This window comes from Numenius arquata, chromosome 1, assembly GCF_964106895.1.
Source record: "Numenius arquata chromosome 1, bNumArq3.hap1.1, whole genome shotgun sequence".
Classification (NCBI taxonomy): Eukaryota; Metazoa; Chordata; class Aves; order Charadriiformes; family Scolopacidae; genus Numenius; species Numenius arquata.
Window position 1 is genome coordinate 45,863,463 of NC_133576.1, and position 24,203 is coordinate 45,887,665.

The 24,203-nt window shown below is 48.7% G+C and overlaps 1 protein-coding gene across 1 annotated transcript; it reads left to right on the plus strand.

The window, feature by feature from the left end:
- The first annotated feature begins 5,432 nt into the window (after positions 1-5,432).
- Positions 5,433-22,999, plus strand: DIPK2B (divergent protein kinase domain 2B). The gene is made up of 5 exons (XM_074153291.1): positions 5,433-5,821; positions 11,303-11,567; positions 18,200-18,373; positions 20,135-20,423; positions 21,950-22,999. The coding sequence occupies exons 1-5, from the start codon at positions 5,598-5,600 to the stop codon at positions 22,288-22,290; spliced, it is 1,293 nt and encodes a 430-aa protein (XP_074009392.1). The 5' UTR covers positions 5,433-5,597; the 3' UTR covers positions 22,291-22,999.
- Positions 23,000-24,203: the final 1,204 nt, after the last annotated feature.

Here is a 24,203-nt window from a genome sequence, read left to right on the forward strand (position 1 = left end):
TACCAGTGCTTCAATTGCAGTCACGTGGACTTGAACTCCACGTAAGGAGCTGCTTTGCCAAACGAGTGGTCCAGGAGCACAATCGCCACTGCTGCTTGTGTTTGCAAGGCCACCGTCATTGGAGGGCAAGTGCCAAAGTGACAATCTTTTGTCAAAGATTGACAACGGGCTTTGCTCCCTTTCCAGACAACTCCTCCTCGCCTCTTTCCTGCATGGTTTGTGCACGGAGTGACCAGCACACCCTGAGCTGGTGTGCAGCCAATTTTCTTTTCACTATCATTTTCCCTTAGGCTCAAAATCCCTGTATCTCATTTTCTGTCTGTGGACACTGATGCACCAAAATCTGGGATCCTCTTCCACACTTTTCACTGCTTGGCACAATCTCCCATAAATGCTGCAAACGCTACAGTAGCTGATAGCATTTGGTGGCCTTTTGTACTGACATTTCAGCCTTTCACAAACTAGAACTGGCCTTATCTGTTGGCCACAGTGCCTGAGGCTTTTCTTCTAGCTGGATTTTTCCTCCAGCTGCCTACCAGTATGCAAAGGCAGAGATTTCTGAACAGCAGGCTTCCTCTTCTGCAGCAGAAGAATGGAGTCAGGGAGAATCAAAAAAATACCACAGATACAGAACAGTACCTATTTTCTCATATTATCAACAGAGGAGATTATTGATGCTTCTGATGAATTACATCCAGGCTTATCAAACAATAGGAATTATTTCCCGGTGAGGCAAAAAAATGTCACATTTTCATTCACACTTTAGTATTTTCATTGATTCAAAACGTAGAAAAATCCATAGGCACACACACAAAACTTCAGATCTTCTCATAGTGAATCGAAGTATAAACACACTCTACTAGCTCAGCTGTGGTGTTTGACACCACCCACACCTCAGTGGCCCCTTTTTGTCTGTATTTGTAGTCTGGGCAGTGGTTTTTGTTTGCTTGCTTGTTTCTCCTCTCCCTTTCTCTTGCATCTTTTAACAGGCGAAAAAGGGAAAGAAACGGGGTGGGGAGAATAGGAGCATATAACAGAAGTTGTCCATTACAAATCCAACTGGAACAAAAATTTTCTCTTGCAGATCACTTTAAAACAGATGTTTCTTTCATAATCATGCAATCAGGAGGAAAATGCAGAAAAAGGAAGTGATCGCATCCTCCCAAATGTTACGAGTTTTGTAGCATTCAAAAAGACACGTTTTTTTTTGTTTTGAAAGAATTGAAAGTGTGTCAAGCCACTCTAGCAATTAATCCACAAATCCAGCCTGAACTGGGACTGAAGCGATAAGCAGCTCGATATCAAGTCTGTACTTGTTACTTGGCAGTAGTTTAATGATTATCTTGGATGTGATTAATGAAAAATACTATTAAGAATAATCATGTTGCACCACACCCTGAACTGACTTCCACCCTGTCCCATGAAGCTGCTCTTTGTGGCAGCCAAGGTCTTATCCGGGCCCTGCAGGCAGCAAGACCCAGGCAGGGTCCACTGAAGACCTCAGGAAGAGCAGCAGCCTCTCCTCTTCCAGCAAAAGCTTGATTTTTCCTGTATTTTGTTTCTTTTCTGTGCATGGCAGTGAGATGCAGTCCTCCCGCAACCCACCAGGCAATACTCTGTTGCTCAGCAACCCCGTACTTGCTGAGAGGGCTCTTTTGCAGCATTAACCTGGGGTGAAGAGGAAAATGAGGTGATGGGACACCCAAAACCTGCCACTTAGGTCTCCCAAGCACTGAGGTCCCTATGAGCAAATGCAGGTCAGTAGCAGCAAGGACTCCGGTGGTAACATCAGCTGGGGAGCAACACCTTCTGCTCCTTTGCATCTGGTCTGTTCCAAAGCATTTAGTGGTGATTAAACAGAATTAATTAATTAACTAATTAATGAAAAAGGTGTCCTGCTCTGCAAAGCCATCTCCAGTGTCCCAGTTAGATCCAGAACGCAGAGCTGGCACGGTTTGGCATGGAGTGAGCCAGCCAGCAGCGCTGATGAGATGGGGAGATGGTGGCTGCAAGGCTCCGCCAGAGTGAAACCCAATCTGGGGGCTGCCAGCATTGCTCAGGCTGAGGTGAGGAAGGACCAGAGTGGAAAGAGGCAGTGGGGAACAGCTGGACTGCATGAGTGGATTGGGTGCGTTAAGTTAAAGGTGTATTTCATGCCCTGGGAAAATCAGCCTGCTTTCCCCTCATCTCCTCCAGACCCAGCAGCAGGGAAGGGCAGATCTTCTCCTGCCTTGATGAGCAGTCAGAAACTGCAGCCATTCCCCTCCAAACCCACAGCCATTGGGGTCTGCAGAGACGAGGCATTTTGGGGACCCAGAGGATCCAGTGCCCACGGGGTTGCAGCCAGGAGTGGATTTCTACACTCCTCATGGCATATGGAGAAAGGAGAGATCAGAGTACAGAGGCTAAATAAGCCCTTTTACCTCTGTTGGTAGAAACCACTTCAAAAGGTTTTCTGCACTTGGTCTGTCTTTGATAGGGCAGTACATGCATTTTGGTCCATATGGGAAATTTTTAGAAATTATAACTTCTATAAAACTAAGTAGGCTTTTCCATTAGGGCAACTGGCTCCACATTCTCATGTGATAAATGGTGTTGCATAGAAGTGTCTTGTTACAAGGTTTGTGAGCGTCCCATGGGGCTGTTAGGACCAACCCATCGGGAGCTCCAGCAGACACCACTGAGATCAGTGCCCTAAAAATCAGAGCTGCTACTCCCACTTGGCATGGGCAGAACATCTACAAGACATCTGTGGACCTCAATACCTATGTGTTGTGTTACCAGAAGGAAAGGAAAACAAATACAGTATTGACATTACCTCCTGAACCACCTCTCAGAAGCACAGCCCCTCTCAAAACATACAGCAAGCCACAGTTTCCCAGCTGCCATTTTAGGCTAGATCGGAGGTATGTGTACTCACTTTCAAGCTTTGTTTTCAGTGCTGTGAGTGGGACTGAGTGTTTCCTACACACATCATCTGTGCTTGAGACAGCCCAGCCTAAGCAAAAATGCTTGAGGGAACGAGGGGGCTCAGACCCTGGGGACAAGTGCAAATGCCAGCAGCAAGCTCGAGGTGGGGATGACGGAGCAGCTCCCGCTCTTTGAACAAGAAGTTGCTTTATAACACTTTAAGGTGATGCAGGTGTGGTACACTGTAAGAAAACACAATTACACATGGTGTTCTAGGGAAAGATAAACATTGCTTTACATGTGCCTAAACAACACAAAACTGCAGTAACAACACAGCCATCAAGGCATCATTAATAGAACAGAAACCCTGCTATCCATGTAGTGGGGTTTTGTGCCAGAATACAGCGTTTGCTGTGGGAAAGGCCCACTTACCAGCCCCAGAGGCCCCAGAAGCTGAAGCCCTCCCCTTTCCATGGGTCACCATGGGGCAGTGCAGGCTGAGGCACTAGGAGTCAGGACCCTGGGTCTCTGCTCTTAAAATTGCAAAGGAAAATTGAAGACCAAAGGCAGGCAATCAAAATACTAAAAAAACTGAAGGATATGGGGTTTATATATTACATAATGTAGCTAAAGACAGATTGCTGGTGTTTTGGTACTATTTGGTACCTATAATTTTGGTACTATCCAGGGAACAGCTGGGCAGGGAGCAATGTGAACACGGACAGTGTTGCAGAACTACTGGCAGGAAACAGTGGGAAGGGCTGATTTCTGCAGGGGGGAAAGGAGCAATGTACAGGCAATAGGAAATACCAAGGATGAACTTCTGGATGCGGGAAGTGGTTAATGCTGGTGTATAGCTCTGGTATGGCTCTTCCCACCAGCAAATTTCAAAGAGCTTTATACTGGAGTATAAGGCCAACTGTGAGCATGGCACAGTGCAGAGCTGTGCAGTGAAAGCACTCGCTGGCACACCAGCACCACCCAGCCCCTCTCGTTTGCAGCACTGGCAGGGTTCGTTACATCCCCCTTCCCTCAGCAGGGCTCGTTACCCTTTTCTGTTTGTGCTGCGCTCTGTAGACAAACCCTAAATGTCACTATCTCCATTTGCACGTAGGTACACACCAGGAGATGAAACAACCTCTCACAAGGGTATGGAGTTGAGGAGAGACCCCAGATCTCCCAAGTGCCACAACTAATGAGCATCTGTGCTTGAAAGAGCTGGCTTGCTCTGTTAGGTTTGCCCTCCTACAGCAGCCCCCCTGGAAAGCAAGGGGTGATTGCAGAGCCCAGCATGCACCCCTGCAGCTCACATGTCCCCTAGTCCCACCAGACTGCAGTTAAATGCTGGAGGGGGTAATAAAGAATGTCTACAAAGCACCTTTTTTTTCCTTTAAAAAAAAATGTGCTAGGAAATGGCTTACCCACATAGTGTGAGTGGTCCAGCTGGGAGGACGAGAAGTCTTCAAAGCCTCAGTCTGCTCCTCCCTGCTCCCGCAGTGAGATATGGCCCAGGAGAGCATCCCATGTCAATCAAAACATGACAGCTGGGGATGGGAGAGGAGCAAAGCCTGGTGCCACCACAGCAGTACATTATGTGCTGCACTGCCTAGGGCCAGGGTACAACAAGGGACAAAGTCTGCTTTCCGGGCCCCAAGCAGCTGCCTGCAGCAGCCTGTCAGGGCCCATGCTTGCAGCCCAGCCACCCTGGGCCCGGGAGAGGAGTAGTCCTGTGCCCAGATTCCAAGCCAGGATGGGTAATCAGCAGTTTCCGTAACTTTCAAGTCTTTGGCCTAACGCAAACAGCTTTTGGGTGTGATCACAGTAGTTTCTAAGTGCATTCAAAACTTCTGGCAAGCTCCTGCGTTAGCCCCTGTCGCTTTCTCCAGTTTCTTTCCCGTGCCAGGGCCATGAGGAAAAGGTATTCAAAAGCAAGCAAGTCTTGCTGAAAAGCCCCATTTTTTAAGAGCAGCTTAGAGGCTGAGCTCTTACGTCAGCTGGGCGTTTTGGAAAGCTTCATGCTATCCTGCCTTTCACAGCATGAAACACTGCAGTGAAATTGCTTTTAAACAACATTATTTTCAAGAAAAAAACCAGCAATGATTCCACCTGACAGTCTTTTCAGCACTTCTGTGAGAAGGGGAAACTGAGCCAAGAAAGCATCCGAGAAGTTGAGCAGTGCACCTTCGCAAATCTCCAGGAATAAAGCAAGGCTAAGGGTCTGGCTTCTGGTAAAATGTGCATTTCTGCCACACTATTATTCCTTCCAAATCAGTTTTTACTAAGTGTCCCGCACATGCCCTTTGGTCCAGCGACAGGATATCCTTCATTTGTCTGCACAAAGTGCAGATGAGCGCTTCTTTGTGTTATTTTCCAAGTCGGCTGATGGGAGGGTCAGGAGGGGCCGAAGCAGCTGCACCAAGTAAAGGAAAGGTAACCATGGCAACTCAAGTTATCTGCATCCTCCATGTATTTCCTTCTCCCCACCCTACATCATATCTTTCCCACCCAAACCTCAAGCCAATAGAGCCAGTGACCAGCTGGCAGGATGGGGACTGTGGCAGGGTCTCCCACAACCAGTGTGTCTTGCTGTGTTTTGGGGTTCACTGCTGCAGGCTGAGGTCATTAAAAAGAGATCGAAAGCATAGAAAGGGGTAACTTGCAAAAGGCAGAGCTCTCCGCTACTGTAGATGGGGCGCTGGATATGTTGCCTTTGCTCCAGAGTTGCAGATTCGTTGATGCTGCTCCTGGTTTTGGCTCTGAGCTGTAACCCTTCCACAGCAGCAACAGCTTCTCCGTCTGCGCCCCACATCAAACCCAGCTACAATTTTGGCCGGACTTTCCTGGGACTTGATAAATGCAACGCCTGCATTGGGACATCCATTTGCAAGAAATTCTTTAAAGAAGAAATAAGGTCAGAAACTCAGCACAGTAATTTTTAAAGCATTCTGCATAGTAACTTGAACGTTGCCTGTTAGTATTTCCAAGTACTTTAATGAACGACAATGCAAAGACTAACTTAGTGCCTAGTTTTGATTACAGTGCCTAGTATTTTAATTAATGTCTATAAGCTGCTGCTTTGTCTCTGTTTTTTTTCAAAGCCACACAAACATGATCAGGCTTCAGCCCTGAATTATAATTTGAAATCAGGGGCAAAAGACATGACTTTCCACATAGAGTGCGGCTCCAAAACAATTCAAGGCAATGATGGGTGAAGGGAAGAGGGAAGGAAGAAATCAGCTTGTTTAGATGTACTGGAAGTATTTTATTATGAGCACCTGAGTAAAGGCAAAGGGGGTTTAGCTTTGTATGCTCCCAATGGACAATGTTAACTACAAACATATAAACATGCTATATGATTTTGTACCAGATGCAACAACACAAATGTGCAGAATTTCACGTGCGTATTAACTGAGATCAAAAGCGATCTAAACCTGCCTGAGGCACAAGGACTTTTGCACATCAGGTTACCTACACGCTCAAAAATAGACGGGGCTAAATTATTAGTACGCTTTTGGGAGGTTTCTGTGAGAATTTGAAGACTCGAAGTCGATGAGACAGATGCCGCTCAAGCAGTCGTTGGACTGATCCAATCAGTTTTAGGCTCAAAAGCAGAGCATATCCGACGACAGCAGGGAAAATGTTGCCAGTGTATTTGAGGAGAAAGTTAAAAGCAGTGCTTGGCAGAGGAAGGGTTTATTGGGTCTGATATGATTTATAGAGCCATATGCACTTTCTTTTATAGATATAAAAGCCTTGGGGGAGAAGAAATTATTATAGTAAAATTGTATTTTTAATGCTATAATATAAGTAGTACAATATTGGACAAATCATCGTTTTTACCTTAAACTATGTTATAAAATGTAGCATAGTAAAACCATAATGGTTTGTCTGGGATGGACTTGTAATACTGAACATCCATCCTTCCCTTGCTGCTGTTGCAAAAGGGCAGCTTGTGGCTTTGCTAGGCCAGGGCACCCCTCGCTGTGGCACACCAGGGGTCCCAGCCCTCAGCACTTGGCCCTCTTGGCTTTCTGTCTCCCCCGGCTCGTGCCAAGGGCCACGCCAGTGTGTGCAGTAAGTAGGGTGCAGAGGCACTATGAAGGGCCAGGTCAGCAGTGCTGGGTGTCTCCCAGCCCAAGCTCCTGTCCCAAAAAAAGAGGATGGATTTGCAATCAGTGCATTCTGATAGCTGACATGGGCTGGTGAGAGTCTGCAGGGGCTGGGGGTGCGTTAGGGGTACAGGCTGCCCTACATTTTATTCTCTGCAGCAGGGTGGCACAGAAGCTGGCTCCTGCTCTGTTCCCCATCCTGCTGCAGCCCATTTGCCACTTGTCTGTGCAGGGTTCTTAGGGACCTGCCACCAGGTGCAAAGCAGCTTCTACGCATGCAGCTTGTCGCAGGTGCACCATTTCGGTTATTCCTGCTTGGCCACTGGGGAGGCTGGGGCTGTGCAGCTTCCTTCAGCCCTGCTGAAAATAGCAGTAGCCCTCTGCAATGAGCAACTGCCCCTGGCTGGCCAGTGGCCATCTGCATGCTGCACTGGAGCGCAGGAAAGAGGTGCTACGTGAGCTAAAACAGGAGGCCCCGCGCTGGCTTTCCGCGGGGGGACAGCAGGAAAGGGCTGTGGGTGTGCAGAGGCTCTGGACGGGATCTGGGAGTGCAGGAACACAGACGTGGGAGCATGATGTTCCTGCCTCAGGGAAGGTAGAGGGGCTTCCTTAGCCAGAGACTTTTCTTTCTCTCTTGCAAGCCTGCAGTCGGCTTCCCGCAAGCAGTGCAGCACACAAATAAGTGATAACATGCAGTTCTGCTCTGAGAGCTTTGAGAAGGGTAAGTTTTAAAAATGTTCTCCTGAGCAGGCAGTCGGCTTCAGGCTTTTCTTTGCAGGGGTTAAACTTGTTCTCCCACTTGATTTCTTGAACAGCTGGGATATTTTGGCAAATGGAAGGTTAAACGGGGAAAATTTCAGCGGTGCTTATGCTCTTTGATCCACCCCCGTGTACCTGTTCACATGTTCACAAAGGTGGATGGCACTTGGTGCTTCTCTGTGTTAATCCTCATTAGAACATGCTTCATTAATTCTCCATCATTTCCGGGAGCCGTGACATGCATTCACACTCAACTAACGAGTAAGAAGATGTGGGTTTTGTTCCCAGAATGGCTGGTGACTCATCTTGTGCTCTAATGTGCTTTACTTCCCTTATCTTTGCCCAACTTTATCCATCTGTAAATGGGGATACCAAAGCCTGACTACAAACTGTCCTGAGCACAGAGCGCAGCAAAAGTTTTTGCAAAATACTGGATTTTCAAAACACTGAGAAACTGAGCTGACCAAAACTATTTGCAGACTTGTGCCAACCCTGCTGATGAGCTTTGGCTAAAAGTAATGGGAAGGAAGTCTGAAAAAGCTGGAATGTTCCAATTTGATGGGGGTTTACATGGAGTTTCTTGATTTTTGGTTTTAGGACTTAACTTACTTAATTTTTTTTAAAAATATAAAAATCCAAATGTGAGCAAAATTGTTTTGGCTGAAAGAAAATACTTCATTTCATCCAGGAAAAAAGAAAACCGAGTTTGATTTTCTTCAACGTTTAGTTCTGGTTTGATCTAAAATCTGTAATCTGCAACTCAGTTATTCACACAGATCTTACTGAAAGTCTTAATTAAAGCACATTCAGGCCCTTAGCTGAAAGGCTTCATACTAGACTGAAATATTGTTGCAGCACAACTTGATGATGAATCTTGAAAGTATCTAGCACGTGTGCCAAGCCAGTGCTGCGCTGCCCAGAAATGATGCCAAATACAGAATTGCTGCGGCCCATGGCAGGTTCCCAGGCCCGTGTGGCTCTCCCCCGGGAGCTCTGTGGAGGAAATCGCTCCATCCGCACTCAAATTAACGCTCAGCCCTGGATTTCACACATCCATGCGCTGCTTGTATGTGGGAGGCGGCGCTTTCCTGGTATCTGTCTGACGTGAGCTCCCCTGAACACACACGCTTGAGCCAAATCACAAGGCACATTTGTGCTTAACTTAAAAAAAAAAAAGAAAGCAAGAGAAACCCAGCCCATGGCCATCTCTTCCCTGTACGTGCCTGGCACACTCTGCCTGCTTTGCAGATTAGGCACTGGGAGGGGTCATGATGCACAACAAATCACAGTGAGGCATAGCAATTATTCTCTGCTCTTTGGTCCTAGCTCAAAACCAGACGGAAAAAAACCAAAAAACCCAACAAAACCAAACCAACCAAAAGAAGGCATTTATTTTCATGTCAGATGCCCTATTTGTAGGGAAGCTTCAATTTCATATTGGGCAAAATGTCCAAATGACTGAAATGCCTGAACCCCCCAACCTGTTTGTGCAAGGGGCCAGGTTCCTCCACTTCTGGTCAACCCCCATCTCCACAGCAAATCTTTTGAAGGAGGCACAAGGCTAGAGCCGAAAAACAAAGCAGGACAATGACCAGCATTTCGGGGAGACAGGCTCTCCTCTCTCAGGCACCCATGCTTGCCCTGGACTTGAGTTACACAGGGTCCATGGTGGGGAAGAGAAGTGAGGCGCTGCCTTCAAAAGGGGTCATGCAGAGGATGCCAGTCAGTCTCTGATTGCAGAGGGCAGCTATTGTCATCAAATCAGTTTTCTACCTGAAATCAGAGGAAATTAGTCCTCCTAAAATTTCTCTGTGCCAATTTCCCAACTGGAAGTTGAAAGAAAAGATTATAGAATCATAGAATCATGTAGGTTGGAAAGCACCTTTAAGATTATCAAGTCCAACTGTTAACCCGACATTGCTAAGTCCACCACTAAAACACGTCCCTAAGCGCCATATCTATACCTCTTTTAAACACCTCCAGTGATAGTGACACAGCCACTTCCCTGAACAGTCTGTTCCAATGCTTGACAACCCTTCTAGCAAAGAAATTTTTCCTAATATCCAATCTAAACCTCCCCTGGCACAACTTCATGCTGTCTCCTCTTGTCCTATCACTTGCTGCTTGGACACCCACCTTGCTACAACCTCCTTTCAGGTAGTTGTAGAGAGTGATAAGGTCTCCCCTCAGCCTCCTTTCCTCCAGACTAAACAACCCCAGTTCCCTCAGCTGCTCCTCTTAAGACTTGTGATCTAGACCCTTCACCAGCTTCATTGCCCTTCTCTGGACATGATCCAGCATCTCAATGTCTTTCTTGTAGCGAGGGGCCCAAAACTGTACACAGTACTCGAGGTGGGGCCTCACCAGTGCTGAGTACAGGGGGACGGTCACTTCTCTAGCCCTACTGGCCGCACTGTCTCTGATACAAGATCAGCTTCTCATACTAGATCAGCTTCAGCTTTCGTGTTTGTTAATGTCTTTTCATCTAACCCCAGCTAGCTGATCCTGCAGGGAACCTCTTGCCTCTCCTGTTTCACTTCTGAGCTATCGGCTTTAATTTATGGTGAGATTAAATTAGGATGCACTTGCTTGCATGCTCGGGCAAGGAGGTTAGGGCAGGAGGTTTTAGAGGCAAGGAATGCATGACGTTGCCCAAAACAAAGGTCAGAGTGCAGCCGCTTTTCAAGAGCAGGTTACAGACACACTTACAAAACAGGCACCGCGCTCCTCAGCTCCTGCATGTGCGACGCGTGTGTGGGCAGGGCTGAGGGGGTTGCTGAAACACACACACACAAAAAAAAAAATCGTCACAGCCTAATTACCCGGCCCATATGCTCCCCTCCTGTGCCTGTGTAGGGGGAGCAAATTAGTGCAAGATCTCCATGGCTACAGTGGTGCTGCACGCCCAGGGCACGCGTCCCCCCGTCTCTCCCATCACACCCCAACCTCTGCCACTGCCTGGGGAGTTCACTCATCCCGGCTGCTAAAATACAGCCAGTGACGTTGGGGGACACCTGTTGACCCCAGTACCAAGCAAAGCCACCACCTCAAAACAAAATGGCATTTTGATATTCCCAAATACATTTATTGTCAGGAGGTTTTGTTCTTCAGGGTCCCTTGAAGCGTTGAGTACTCCTTTTTTGGGCCCCTTTCTCTAAGGTTAAGGAAATTTTAAAATGCCGGGGATTCCCCATGAACCAAAACCTTGCAGCCCTCTCCCTTCCTTCCCTCCCTCTCTCTACATGGTCCAAAAGGCCCCACTTGGGTGTTTCGCCCCCCCTCCCCATGGCACTGCTCATGACAAGAGGTGGTTTAAGAGGGAAGCGAAGACGCACATTTTTTCCAAAGCACATTTCCTTGGCCAACGGCTTCAGCTGCCTTTCCTCACCCCAGCGCCCAGGGCAATGGCAGAGAGACCCTGGGGCCAACATGCAGCCAAGCAGCCGTGGTGGCGCCGGCGCTGTGCGTGTGTCCGTGTAGCTTGTTAACCCGCTCTCCGTGGGGCTCTTGTTTTGGTTTGGCAGGTTTGACACCTGGCTTTCTTCTCGTTTAAAGCTGCCCCCCAGCTACCTGCTCAGCTACTCGGGCAACTACACTGACGATGCCAAGAGCTGGCGGCTGGTCGACATCACCCGGCTGACCTCCAAGTACCGGCACGACCGGGCCGACAAACGCATCTGCACCGCCCTGCTGAAGACCAAGACCTGCAGCCTGGAGCGTGCCCTGCGCCGCACACAACGCTTCCAGAAATGGCTGCGGGCCAAGCGCCTCACCCCCGACCTAGTCCAGGTCCGTGCCCCACATCACCCCCGTGCCCCACACCAGCAAGGGGAGGGAGCCTCAGGGGGTGCCATGTGGTTTTGGGGGGGTGGGGGGGGGTGGGGAGAAAAAGGGTCTGAAGGAGACATGGTCGTGACTTGCCAGGTGGAAGGTGAGTTTGGGCAAATGGCCCTGTCCCTCCTCGTGAAGAGGAGGCAGCCCTGTCCTCCCCCCATCCAAGCCCACCCACCATGAGGGAAAGGCAAAATAGGCCCCAACAGGACGAAGAGTGCCTGAGGCCCTGGGCCAACAGCCATAGGCATCGCTGTGGCCAGCCTGGCCAGGGCTGGGGATCAACCCCAGGAGGGCGGGCACCAGCTCCTGGGTCCTCATGCAGGCTGAGGCTGAAGGCCCATGGAAAGCTGTACCAAGCTGGTCTCAGGCATCGGTAAAACATAGAGCCATGCACACAAAAATGGCAACAGCTCAAGTGGGGATATTTCTGCTGGGTGTTTTCCTTTTTTCCAGTTTTCTATCATGTCGCAGTGGTTTTTCGCTTTTTTTTATTTGCTAGGGGTTTCTTTGGGTTTTTTTTGGTCACAAAGCTGCACCTAAAAGTGCAGTCCATACCTTGAAAGTGATTTTGGTCTTGGCCGGGGACTGGGGCAGCTTTGACCCCTCTGCTTGTGGCCAGCAGGGCGAGTGACATGGGCGGTCGGAGCCAGAGCCTCGGATTCCTCATCCCCCTGCTGTCTATAGCAAATGATCTCAGGCACGAAGAAGTGCGCTGGCCTTTCTGTCACAGTCCTGGGGTGTCACAGGTGAAGCCAGGACAGGCGTGTGGAGGGTCGATGCCTCCAGGCAGCCAGGCAGCCATGGTGCAGGGAGACGGACATGCAGGCAGGGATAAAGGGACAGAGTGGGCAGGCTCCAGAGGAGAGCTGGTGACTGAGTGCTGCCCACACCAAGGGATGCCACGGGTGGCCAGGGACGGCCACCGGGCACACCAGTGCGTTTTGCAGCAGCTGCCTTGCATCTGAGAGCAAAAGTCCCCTCCCCAAATGCACACACTTTCCCCCATGCCATCCAAACAGCAACAAAGCATTGTGATATCCACTGGCAAGGAGCTGGCGCCAGGGCAGAGGCTGGGAATACACTAAACAAGACCCTGAGAGTCAAAGAAGGATTATTCCAGTACTTCTCCCCTTGTTTCAAGAGAGAAGTGGCTGTGAAAAAGGGACTTCTTTTTTTTTCTATAAAGGCAACTGCTTCCTCCTGCCTGCATGCTGCCGCATCTGCTCAGCTTTGCTGAATGCTAAAGATATGCTGCTTTATTTTTTCCATTCTGTTACCCCATGAAGCCACACGCCTGAGGAAGGAGAGCTGGAGTCCCCATGCTGCAGCAGCAACAGCAGGAGCAGCACTGGTGGTAGTGCCCGAGCTGCTCCAAGAGGGACACACTCAAGTCACGGACAGCCCCGCGCGGCAGGTCACCTTGAAGGCTGCACCCTCCTGGCAGGATGACACATGCTGAATGGGAAAAAATTATTTGGAGCAAAGATACACTGTACTTGTCTAGTAACCCCAGTAGAGGGGCTAGGGAGAGGGGGCAAATACGCAGCACTTCCACTCGGAGCATCCCTCACCTGAGCTTGTGGGCTGCAGGCAGGGACACCTCCTCCCAGCAGCTTCCCAGGCACCCACAAGCCATTGCTGTCCCCCAAGGCAGCATTGCAGGGGGCTGCGGGAGGGCAAGTCAGGGTGCCAGGCCCTCGAATTGCTGGAGTATCCAAGGGGTTTGTGCAAAATCATGCTGTCCCCCACAGCAGTGCTATGTGAAACAGAAGTCGAGAGCTTAAATTTGCTGAGCTGAGTGAAAAAGTAACTGGGGAAATGTAGCTCTGTAGTATCTCAGATCTGCTGTGAAGTTAAGGCATTAGCTGAGCCCAAATCCTTCTCCTTAAAAGGCTCCTGATGTGCTATACAGCTTTCCCTACGCTGTCCTCTTTGAAACTGAATCCCCAGCTGAGCTGGTACAGTCTCACACACACTAACCCATGCACACACACATGCACACGCACACACACACGCACAAGCAGCACCATATGGAGACCTTGGCTGGGCACCCTGGCCTCGCACCTATCCAGTTTCTCATGGGGGCTTAAAATTCCCGGTGCAGGGGTGGGAAGCTGAGCTGACCCCGGCTCCAGGGCACCTCTGAAGCCAGCTCCAGGGTCAGCCGGGGCAGACGTGCCCAGAGACAAACGCCCTGGGACATTTCAGCAAACCCTGCAGTTTTTTGGTTGGCGAGGGCACAGAAGGCTGCAGGGAGGCCCAGACATCTGCGCACCCGCCTCAGGATTGTGTCGCTCATATTTTTATGGTTCTTTGGCTCCTTAACACTAAGCAGGGGAAACGTAAATCAGGAGATAAATCCCTTCTAATAGCATACAGGCTTGATTATACAGAGGAGCATAGCAACCCAGACACCCTGAGTCCTACCCCTTCTGCTTCTTCCAAATTTCAGCAACAATCACTGTTTAAGATCAGCCATGTGCTCTGCAAAATGACTGCTGGTCTCACAGTGGTCTGAACTGAAAAACAGCCTGTGGCAATATCTCAGTCATTGTGTGAGTTTGTACATGAGACCCCCCACCAGCCCCATTGTTTGGGCCACCACAGGTTACTGGGTGACCCCCCCAAGCCATCTGGCACCACAGACCCAGGGATCCCGTTCCTTTCTGCCCACCCACCTGCCCTCCTCAGAGACGAAAGTTGCAGGAGCACCTCTGCCTGCACCCCAGCCCAGCACTGCTGCCCCTCTGCCGTGTTTGCTGGGCAGGCACACGTTGGTAACCCAGCATGAGCCATGGCAGAAGGGTTTCTTGGGGGGTACCATACATCACTGCAAAGACTTACCTGCGGCACTGGCCTTTATGTCCCCCCCCCATCTTTTTGGAGGCATTAACAGCACACCACTGTTGATGCTCAACATGATGCCCACCCTATTTCACAAACACGCAGTCACCCAGCGGTACCTGTACTTCCTTGCCCACAGTTTTGCACATGTAGCAGTGCCAAGAAAAGCTGATGGGCTCAGGTAATTTTGTCTTATAGAGCAGAGAATTACAACAAACCGTTACGTGCTTGAATCAAAATGACAGACCATGAAGTAATGTTTTTTCGCTTTATGCTGCCTGCCCTGACTGACCCAACTGTCAGCCGAGCTGCCTGCCACAGTGATTATTTCACCCGCCACAATGAAAATCTTTATTGGACACAGCAAAGTCTTCAGTGTTAAAATCCAGCCCTCCTTGAAGATGAGCAGGATTTAGCAGGGGCTCAGCCTGCATGGTAGACCCAGCCACCCGCTGCTTCACCCAGGAGCCCATCACCTCAAACCATGCCTCATGCTTTTCCTGTTTGAGTGGAAGAACAACAAAAAAAGTGAGACAGTTTCAGCACAGATCACCCACAGGGCAAATTTACAGCCCTGCCTACAAAGCACAGCCTGGAAAATGCTGAAAGCAGGCAGACAAAAGCAGTAACAAGGAGAAAAGCCAGCCATTCTCAGCCCCTCTCACTAGGATGTACTCTTTGAAATTATTGACCGGCACCTCCACCAGCCCTCAGCAGATGTGCTGGCACCGTGGTTATGCGGCCAGTGCTTATCACTTTGCTCACAGCACACGGGCAGAAGCTCGCTGATCTGGCAGCCAGTCCATCCTAGGGAAGGACGGGCGTTACGGGTCTCCCAGAGCCACCTCCCAGACCTTTTACCTCTTTGAGCCTTGCACCTCACCACCAGAGACCTGCTTCAGTAAACCTGCTGGCACCAACTGCACCCAGTCCCTCACTGGAGGAGGTTGATAGCAGCAGTGCCTGCAGTGAGGACGAGCCCCATAGCTTCAGAGGGTATCCTCAGTTTCTCTCTTTTGCTGGTGAACAAAACCCTTGAATTCAAACAGCCAGGAGCTGCAGGTGCTTTGACACCTACGTCCAAATGTTTCCTCCTGGATCTCATCCCAGACTTGGTCATTTGGTGAAGCTGCACCCAGGCAGTGGCATGTGAGGCAGGAGGTGGCAGTGCTTCTGATCTGTGCTGTCCCTCCTCAGCTTGGCTGAAGAGAAAGTGGAGTGAGGAAAAGTTGTCTTCCAGAAGTCATTTTTACATCAGAGTGAAATCTGGGTGAGTCCACGCTAGATATGCATACATATGCATACACGGGTGTTTAAAGCATGTCACATACTGGGCAGCAGAGAAAAAGAAATCGCAGCTGAGTGTAGGTAGTCATTGCAGGAACAGCTCATTGTCAGATATAAAAAAGTGGCAAATTAATCAAAGTAAATAAGAAGCTTTCCATATCAATCACAAACAAGACATCATGCTATCTGTCAAGTCACGCTGCAAATGACTTAAGAAATTCTCAGATAAATCAGTAACTCCAGCATTTCAAGTATGTGTTCTTCAGGTTTTTCTTCTGTCGACATTTTTTTGTCTGATAGTTGTACGACCTCAGCTCCTGTTCCGCTGTAGGGATGTTTCCATCGTTCAGCTGGAAGGGGAGGCCCTGCTCTGCCATGACGCTTGAGCAGATGCTGAACTTTATGCATTTGGATAGCTCAGACCCCACTGCCCAGCTTTGGTGCATCGGGGTTTCATTAAGCCATAGGAAACATTGATGGTTGATACAAACATGGCAGCACCCAGCCCTGCTCCTCTGCTCCCGCACTGTCCCTGGTGTGCCTGAAATTGTTCCTTGGGAAATGAGCAGCCATGACCACCACATGCAGCGCAAGTCCATGTCTGTGTTAATAGGATGAGCTCTGACCTTGGAAAAAATCCTAATTACAACTTTCATGCATTTTCTGCCACCGTGATTTCTGTTCCTGCTATATACTCTTAAGGGTCTCAGCTTTTGCATTGCAAGCTCCTGGAGGCAGCAAGGCTTTCTAACTTTGGCTGCAAATATTTGCATACACGCTGAGCTGTAAGAGACTTTCTCCACCGTTTCTCTCTTCTTTAACACAGCTCTGTTCTGCTCAATTTTTCTCACTTCTCCTCCAAAGGGAAAGTGACAGAGTCAGCCACAACGTGTCTGCAAGTGCTGCGAGACAGAAATCCATAACCAGCCCTGCCCCCCTCCTTCTATGGTTTTAGATAATTAGTTGAAAAAATATTTCCTTGATAAAGCTACACCAGAAGAGATGAAGGTATGAAGACTTGTAACTAGAACCAGGAAGAATTATTTTTGACAAACGTTTTATTCTCTTGGGAAAAAAAAATGGTGAAACAACGCTCCAGTTGGGATTGAATTTTTCAGGTAGTTTTGACCAGCTACTGGCGTTCAGGGCTTGCTTCATGCAACCAATGGCCAAGAAGGGAGCGGTTGGGACCGCACTGAGGCCAGCAGGGAGGCAGAGGAGGGAACATGGGAGGTCCAGTCCCCCCTTTCCACCTCCAATTGCGAGAGCAGCACACTCCTCCCCTCGTTTCTTCATTTCTTCATCATGGCTGGGTAATTAAGTGTTTTATGCCAAATGAACAGCTCGTACAGGAAGGGCTGAGAGAGACCTACCTCAGAGTTACCAAATGACTTGAGGAGTTCCTGAGTCAAATCTTTGCTCTCAGCGTGAAAGAATGGCAGGGAGCAATGTGAGCTCCGGTACCCTTTCTTCTGAAGCACATCTCCCAGCCACCGAATTAGAAAGAAAACTCAAAAGAGTAAATTTGGCTACTCAGATATTTTGGAAGAAAAAGACTTATTAAAAACCCAATTGCCTTCCCCAGGAGAGACATGGCAGGGGAGCGTTTCTGCGCCACTGTGGGCAAGTCTCCATACATCCACTCTCCTTGGCTATTAAGGATGACTGGCTTCAAAACACAAGTCTTTTTTGACTATGAACAAATAAATTTCTATGGCATTTATTGCAGCCATAGATGGCCTGTTGCAATTTTACAAGCCAAGCCTCCAAATTTAAAAAGGAAATACAGTGATGGTTGACTCCATTAGCCCAACAGTTCTTTATTTGATACTGGTATTTACAAAAATTATGTACAGGCTATTAAAATTTTGTTGTGATAGCTAATGTGCAAGTTTATGAGAGAGAGAATATGTCCTGTGCCTGTATCCACATACAGTGTTTATTTACACTTTTAAAGCATGTTTACTGACCTCAGCAAATTGTATTTCCAAGAAAGCTGCTCACAGGCTAAGCAAATAGCGAAGTGATCCGGAGACGTTATTTAACGAGGGAAGTGACTCACCGGCTTAATGATGGGGAGGTCCCCACCAGCAAGCCGGGCTGCCAGGGCTGGAAACCCAGGCAGAGAGAAGAGGCCCCCTGGCACGGTGCAACGTGGTGCCACTCAGCTGGGGGGAAACGAAGCGGGTCTGCAGCATCCACAGACTTTGCAAAGACTTTTGGGGTGCCATTTTGGAAACCCGAGCTGTGATCAGGCATTTTTGGATGGCGCAGGTTTTTTCCTAGAAGGGTCTTTCTGTAGAGATTCTCCCCCCCCGTGTGCCTGTACCCATCAGCAGCTGTACCACAGTGGGCAGACCACAGAGGTGTCCGTACCCCCAGCATGTGCCAGGCACGTTGAGACATCTCAGGCTGGAAAATAAACATCTTTTTGTTGTGTTTTCCCCTCTTGCCAGGGCCTGTCTAGCCCAATGCTGCGCTGCCCGTCCCAGCGTCTCCTGGACAGGATAGTGCGGCGCTATGCTGAGGTGCCAGATGCTGGCAGCATCTACATGGACCACCTCACCGACCGGGACAAACTGCGCCTGCTGTACACGCTGTCAGTGAATTCACACCCCATCTTGTTACAGGTACATACTGCCTTGCCCCAGCCTGAAACACCACTCTTGCAAGCAAACCCCCACATGAGATGTGCACCAGGCCCCAGCTGCAGTGGAGTCCCAGCCCTGGCGTCTGGCAAGCTCCTTAGCCTTCATAAAGCATGTTTCTTCTATGGGTTTGGATGCCTGAAGCCAGGCAGACTCCTGCAGTGCTCCTTGCATCACCCTGTGAAGTTGTGGAGAGATACGGATGGCAGCCCCTTAAATAAAACAGAATGGAGACGGGTTATTGCACTAGCGGATCGCGAAAGCCAGGGTTTTACACGTCCCCGATACTTCACAGTGTTATATTTGCATTGCTAATGTACTACTTAAAATCACAGCCTCTTTATAAAAGAGAAAGTGCATGCTTTAGTGTGGGAGGACCAAGATGCAGTGTTGTGGTTGAACATGGACTTGGGGAGCACTGATTTCCCAGGCTCCATGTGCCAACACTATTTTTTCCATTTGCGTGCCACTGTTAACTAGCTCTGTGGCAAAGTGCAGCTTTGCAGAGGTGTTTGGTGGAATTCCAAATACAACTGAGCTCTGATTTGGAAGGCAGAGAGCTGGGAGGCCTCACATCCCTCCCCTGGTCTCACACGCCTGGCGTGTGGCTCTTCTCTTTCCTTAGACACGTCTCCTAAGGGGAGTAGCCTCACCCTTCCCCACCACCACCCCACCATTAGTCCTCATTTGTATTTCTTTCAAGCTTTTGACATTCTATGAAGAAGAGAGGCAGTGGCAGCATCTACTTCCTGCCCCCGGCCACCGCTGCCCTCAGCAGCTCACAGGGCTCTACCTGGTCCCAGGGAGGGGGAATGATGCTCATGCTCTGGGATTCCCCCCCAGGGGTCATTCAGCCAGCCCAGCCACAGCTCACTGGAGCACAAGGCTGCAGCTCTCAGCACTGTAAAGATATGAGAATGCAGCTTGTAGAGGTGAGAAAAACATGCCGAAGAGAAATGACTTGTTACATGGGTGCCCAAAATGCCTTCACAGCAGAAAGGATAAGTAACCTTAAACATGAAACCAGACAAGTTCATAGCCCCCACCTCAGCAGGGCCTAGGGGTGCTGGATAGACAGACAAGTTATAACGTAAATGGCAGAAAGATTTGCATGGACACAGCTCAGCAGTCATGCAGTTTGGTTTCCACCTGGGATAACTGCCCTGCTAGCACGAGCTGCAGTGATGCAGGGAGCCCAGCCCAGGTGTCCCCACTCTAGCATGCACCCAGCACTTCTGTCCTGGAGACTGCAAAATCTCTTACGAAACAACCAGGCAGTTCTTACAAATTAACAAAAAACCCATCTCACCTCCAAGCCGCGATCTCAGCTATGGAGTGCTCATTGAGGAACCCATCGAAGACACCTAAAATTAGCTCTTCAGTGCCTAAAATTTTCATGAATTTGAACTATTATTATCTTGGACCTTCCAGTTTGTATCCCTCATGGAATAGGTCTTGAAATACCAGATTTTTCTTCCTTTATTAAAAAAAAAGCAAAAAAAAAGCAAAAAAGAAAAAGCAGCATAGCTACTCCAGGACGGAGAAGCACCTTCCCTGGCTGCTGAGGCAGGCTGGGGTGAAGAAGGGTGGTGGGCTGCTTTAGAAAGCAAAAGATGACACCAGCATTATTGCTTGAAGCCATCTAAGGCACTTGAAAATCCTCTGGGAGGGAGGTGGGTCCATGGGCAGGGTGCAGTGGCCCTAAGGCAGGGGCCATCCCCCAATTCCCACTCTCCCTGGCAGATCTTCCCTGATGTGGAGGGATGGCCCTTCCCACGGTACCTGGGCTCCTGCGGGCGGCTGGTGGTCAGCGCCAGCACCCGGCCCCTGCGTGACTTCTACGGTGCAGCCCCCGAGGTGGCCGCTGACCTGGCCCTCCAGCTCCTCGCTGTCCTTCGCTCCATGGGCACCAATGACCTCAACTATTTCTTCTACTTCACCCACGTGGATGCTGGCACCTTTGGTGTGTTTAGCAACGGGCATCTGTTCATCCGGGATGCCAGCACGCTGGGGATCATCGACAAGGAGGAAGGTACTCAGCAGGTTCCCTGGCTGCGCATCTGTCGCAGGAGGGTTTAGTGGGACTGGGGAAACAAATCTGCTATGCTCGGCTCTGCTGCTGAATTTTTTTTAATCAAGCAAACATTGCTTGCTAAATTAAATAATGAAAAGTTCACAGAAAGATTTACTGACAGCAAAAGTCTCAGCAGCTCCTGCCATCCTGGCTCTGAGTCAGGAAGACGATAACCATTTTGTTTGTGTGGTCAATGGTTTGGTGACCGATCGTGGGCACTTACATCCTGCCTGGTCCCCTGCGTGGCTGGCAGCAGCATTCAAGGTGCACAGTGCTGAATGGTCTCATTTGAAGCCTTACCTAAATCACCTCTTTTAAAACTTTTGCCACACAAATGTCAATATTTGAGGGTAGAAAATTCATAACTTCATTTGTTTTAAGTGTTGGGTCAAATCAGACTCTTTTTAGGTGCATTTACTTAATTAAATAATCATTATTATTATTATAACAACAAAATCCCACTTTTGTCATTTTTACATAAAATCAAGGGTTACTATTCCCTTTTCACAGGTTACATTGAAGCTAGCTCCTGGAAGGAGAGCTAGTCAAAGACTATTCCTTCAATAATTTAACAATTTCACTTTGAATGTTCAAATTTTCAAAAGGCCTTTGCTCAGGTCACATATTCAGCTGAGTAGATCTCAAATATTCTATCTAATATCTCAAATACTCTTATAAGTATCTGAAGGGTGGGTTGAAGGAGGAGGGAGCCAGACTCTTTTCAGTGGTTGCCAGTGAGAGGACGAGGGGCAACGGGCATAAGCTGGAACATAGGAAGTTCCATTCAAATAGGAGAAGAAATTTCTTTACGGTGAGGGTGACAGAGCACTGGAACAGGCTGCCCAGGGAGGTTGTGGAGTCCCCTTCTTTGGAGATTTTCAAGACCCGCCTGGATGCAGTCCTGAGTAACATGCTCTGACATGCTCTGGGCAATCCTGCTTCGGCAGGGGAGTTGGACTAGATGATCTTTATGGTCCCTTCCAACTCTAAAAATTCAGTGAAATTCAGTGAAATTCAGAAGCAGCTGTCAGACAATTTTCCAATGGGTTTCCTTTTCTTGTCCCAACAGCTATTACTGTTGGCTTGACTCCAGCTAGATGAGCTGTTGTTGCAATTTAATGATTTTGGGTAACATGGAAAAATTATGGTTTTGATGATTTGTGGTAATTTTTGTAGGAACTCCATGTTTTAGGTTAGTACTCCAGTTCTTCTCATTTTTTCTGCATCAGTTCGACTCGACAGGCTCCTTTCCAATTCCTCTGTCAGGCTGTTCTGCAGAGCTCTGTCATTCAGAAAAATATATGTATTTCAGGAGTGAGAAAATTGGCCCATAGACAGCTATAGCTCACAGATTACTTTGTGGTGAGACAGCAGTATCCTTTAGATAGTAACAAACCTTGCATTAATACAAAGGTACAGACATATGTGATTATCCATGATATCACTCCCGTGCTTCTAACAACTGGTTTAATTTTCTCTAATAGGGAGCCAGCTGATTGATGGCCAACAGGAGTATAAAGATATATTTAGCTGTTTGACTGTGGACTGCCAGTCTGCATTTGTGTCCTGTAACTCCATCAGAGAGAAGCACAGCCTCATCATGGTGTGTCAAGAGCTTTTGCCTAAGCTCCTGAAGGGGAAATTCCTGCAGCCCGTGCAGGAGAAAATAGACAGCTTCTTGCAGCACTGCGCCAGTGGCCTTGCTGATGACCAAGGTGTCAATGAGGCACTTGCAGAGCTGGCAGAGATCCTGAAACCTCTACGGTCTTGTGATTCCCGTTTTGCCTACCGCTACCCTGACTGCAAATACAGTGACAAATACTGATGGCTTCGAAGAAGGAGACCCCCGAGAGGGACTGGGGCAGTGCCAGCCCCCACCAGCACAGGAAGCAAGAAGGAACCAGGATAGCTGGGAAGAGCTGCACCAAATCTGGGGCTTCCTCATCAAGGCGGAGGATGAGGAAGCAGAGTGCACACGGGATTTATTGTTCATCTCCCAGAGATGCATTTGTAACATGGGATGTTATACTTGATTGTAGGGCTTATGGATTATTAGCATTATCGTGAGCGACAGGATCTACGGGATTAATAAATCTTATTCACATATTTTGGCCTTGGAAGAGTTTCCCATGCCATCCATTAAAAAGAAACTGTCTGAAGGCAGCACACTCATAACAAGCTAGATAGAGGAGCTTTATTACTAAGAATGTCTTTCTGATCAAGATGATGTATACATAATGTGGGATGGATGGAAGCATTTAAGACTTTCCATGTGGGAATTTTTAAATCATAGATAAACTGAATCACTGGATCAGCTCTGTACCATCACCCATCACAGGTCACTTATGAAATATTTAAATTCTATTGCTTTTATGGCACACAGAACAGAAAGATGTAATCAACAAAGTTAAAAAGCTGAAAGGCCCCATGTCTCTTAAGACTTAATTTCTCTAATTCCCAAATATAATTACTTTTAGTCTTTCCCAAGTTGATGGGCAGTAATTGAGACTAATAAATATTCCTGGTTTGAGATCAGAAAAACCCGCAACTCTGGGATGTGATTATCCAATAGATATTTTCACATTTTTCTCCCAAAAGGAAACTGAAGGAACCATTTGCACAAAACCATTTAAATGAGAAAAATACCTTAAGAGAAGGAACAACACAGGCAGAAGATGAGAGATTAGTTTACCCTGAGCCTGATGAGACCTGCTGAACACTCACTACTCCAGTATAGGTACTGGGGCACCCCCAAAGACCTAGGGAGGTCTAAGTCCTGACCTGCAAGAGCTCTGTACAGCCATCCTCATCCATCTGCCTTTCAAGTAAGCCAGTCTCGAAAGGAGTGACCCAGGCACCAAATATTTGGGGTAGTGGACTCTTTTTTCACAGCAGTGGCCAACCTAGGGCTGGATTCATAGATTCATAGATTGGTCCAGGCCGAAAGGGACCTCCAAAGGTCATCTAGTCCGACCTCCCCACAGTCAGCAGGGACACCCCCAACTAGACCAGGTTGCCCAGGGCCTCGTCGAGCTTCACCTTTAATATCTCAAGGGAAGGGGCCTCAACCACCTCCCTGGGCAACCTGTTCCAGTGTTCCACCACCCTCATGGTAAAGAACTTTTTCCTAATATCCAATCTAAATCTCCCCTTCTCCAACTTAAAGCCATTGCCCCTCGTCCTGTCACTGCAGGCCTTTGTAAACAGACCCTCCCCAGCCTTCCTGTAGGCCCCCCTCAGGTACTGGAAGGCCGCTATGAGGTCTCCCCGGAGCCTCCTTTTCTCCAAGCTGAACAACCCCAGCTCCCTCAGCCTGTCCTCACAGGAGAGGTGCTCCAGCCCCCTGATCATTTTGGTGGCCCTCCTCTGGATCCGCTCCATCAGGTCCATGTCCTTTCTATATTGAGGGCTCCAGACCTGCACACAGTACTCCAGGTGAGGTCTCACCAGAGCAGAGTAAAGTGGCAGAATCACCTCTCTGGATCTGCTGGCAACACTTCTTTTGATGCAGCCCAGGATGTGATTGGCCTTTTGGGCTGCGAGAGCACATTGCCTGCTCATGTCCAGCTTCTCGTCCATCAGCACCCCCAAGTCCCTTTCCTCAGGGCTGCTTTCTAATACCTCATCCCCCAGTCTGTGTTTATACTGAGGATTGTTTCTTCCCAGGTGCAGAATCCTGCACTTGCTTTTGTTGAACCTCATGAGGTTCATCTGGGCCCACCTCTCCAGCCTGTCCAC